Source organism: Drosophila takahashii, chromosome 2R (genome assembly GCF_030179915.1).
Source record: "Drosophila takahashii strain IR98-3 E-12201 chromosome 2R, DtakHiC1v2, whole genome shotgun sequence".
In the NCBI taxonomy this organism is placed as follows: Eukaryota; Metazoa; Arthropoda; class Insecta; order Diptera; family Drosophilidae; genus Drosophila; species Drosophila takahashii.
This window is the reverse complement of record NC_091679.1, coordinates 33,473,339-33,475,332: the sequence shown is the minus strand read 5'-3', so window position 1 is coordinate 33,475,332 and position 1,994 is coordinate 33,473,339. Positions and strand designations below refer to the sequence as shown.

At 37.0% G+C, this 1,994-nt stretch overlaps 1 protein-coding gene across 1 annotated transcript; it reads left to right on the top strand.

Annotated features, from left to right (window-relative positions):
* The first annotated feature begins 562 nt into the window (after window positions 1-562).
* On the top strand, window positions 563-1,994 carry LOC108069278 (uncharacterized). Its single transcript, XM_017159281.3, has 3 exons — window positions 563-764; window positions 912-1,050; window positions 1,114-1,994. The coding sequence occupies exons 1-3, from the start codon at window positions 579-581 to the stop codon at window positions 1,218-1,220; spliced, it is 432 nt and encodes a 143-aa protein (XP_017014770.1). The 5' UTR covers window positions 563-578; the 3' UTR covers window positions 1,221-1,994.

Sequence of the window (1,994 nt, the reverse complement as noted above, 5' to 3'; positions counted from 1 at the left end):
AAGAAGCAGCTTCCTTGATAAAAATTCCACAAAAAAGAAAAAAAATCATTTAATAAAAAAGGAATTCGACGAGAAAAACAAACTTATTCGTTTTCAATAACATTGTTTATTAAACAAAATTTAATGACTAACGAACATAGTATTGAGATTCCAAAGAAATGATTTCTAAATATAATTTCGCATTTATACATTTGTTATCAGGAGTTTCTTATCCAAAAATAAAGAAATGACTAATATGCTTTATACGCTTTCAAAGGTTCTTAAAATTATACTTATGCGAATTTATAATGACAACCATGTTATATGCTATATCTAAAAATCGTTAAAATATTTTTTTTTACAAATATATCTTACCGTTGAAATTAATATTTTTTGCCAAAAAAAAAACATAATTTTTGTTTATAATTGTAAGGGTATGAACATTTCGGTTTGCATAAATACCCTGCCCATGTGGAATTTTTTTATTATTTACTTTGAAAAAAGTTTCTTGATAAGGGCTCCAAGCTCGGGGAGGTCTCGAGCGTCAAAATCAATCAGTTGTTATTGACTGTTCATACGGTTCCGTTGGGCTGCAGAAAATGTTCCGATCGCTGAGAGCTGAACACGTGCGCATAGCCATCGCGGGCTGTTCCATAATTATTTCCCTCATGATTTTAGGGTTCACCTTTGTGGAGACCCATAAGTGCTGGGAAATAAGTGCTTGGAAACACGTTGGTGTGCTGCAGATCATCGGGGGAATATTCCTATTCGTGGGCTCCTTAAAGGTGAGAAAGGTGTAAAAACTTATAAAGGGAGTAAAAAATAAAATTATGTTTTTATGAGAAGTTATCTATTTAAAATGTATTTTTAAGTGCAAAATATATCGTATTAATTTACTTCTTTTTAAAAAGGAATCTTATTTTTTTCCTTAGAATAATCACTGGCTTTTTTTGCCCTGGCTGGTGGCTGCCTGCATATTTACTTACACCCTCTTGTACAAGTCTGTTCTCTATTTGAACTATTTGGAGGGCCGAATGTTGATGACGGTTCCCCTACTTCAATTAATAGCAGGTATTTTTTGTAATTTCCCCTTTTTTTCGATACTTTATTAAAGGTATTCTTTGAATTTTTAAGTATTCTGGTCCTATTTCGTGTACGATGTCTTCCAGGACTTTCTCCAAATGCAGAGTGAATCGATCAAGAAAATCTCCATAATTGAGTCGGTGCGAACGGAGTATTAGTGAGCGTTTTTTTTATACCCAGTGAAACGCAATTGAGCTGAGTGTAAAGGCAAATAAGTGTGAACATTGCGGTCGGTGTGTGTTTGCTTGGGGGTGTGCTTTTGTAGCCAAAAGTAAAATAAGCGTTAAAATGTCTGCTAACCCAGTGGAAGTCTGGCTCTGGGTCTCTTCTGGGGCTCTTGCGGTATCGTTGCATGCGTATTGCATTACCCAACCACCCAGCCACCCATCCACCCACTCGCACCCCTTTTTACCACCCCCCATTGGCACAAAGTGGCGTATGAATAGATACATGTTTTGTTGCCTGTTTTGTTTGCCACCCCCCCTCCCCAAATCCCCGCCCCTGTCTGTCTGTGGACTGGTTGTCGTAATCCAACAAGCAGACAGGTTAAATACACCGCAAGGACAGACTCACACAAACACACACACATAGGGGGGCTGCTGGAAAAAAGTGTGACAAAGATGGTGGGGAAAACTGGCGGGAAATGGAGAAAATTCGGGGAGGCGACTCGAGCCGCGATTCGGTTGGGAAGCAGACGCATCCAAACAAACAATAATCATGCAACAATAGTGAGAGCCGCAAACAAATTGCTTTTCTATGTATATACTGGTGTATGGGGCGATGTCTGCACAAGGGAAAAATAAGATATATAAAATGTTTATAAAAATAAGCTTAAAAAAAGTAAAATTACTTTTAGACAAGTGTATAAAAAAACACTTTTGTGTAGTAAGAATCCCTCTATACCTGTAAAATCTTACAAAAATGTGTAATAA

Bases quoted from the DNA above. Each gene is read 5' to 3' on its own strand.
- LOC108069278 (XM_017159281.3), top strand. From the start codon at position 579: ATGTTCCGATCGCTGAGAGCTGAACACGTGCGCATAGCCATCGCGGGC. The intron at 765-911 runs GTGAGAAAGGTG...TTTTTTCCTTAG, and splicing joins TATTCGTGGGCTCCTTAAAG to AATAATCACTGGCTTTTTTT. The intron at 1,051-1,113 runs GTATTTTTTGTA...TGAATTTTTAAG, and splicing joins CCTACTTCAATTAATAGCAG to TATTCTGGTCCTATTTCGTG.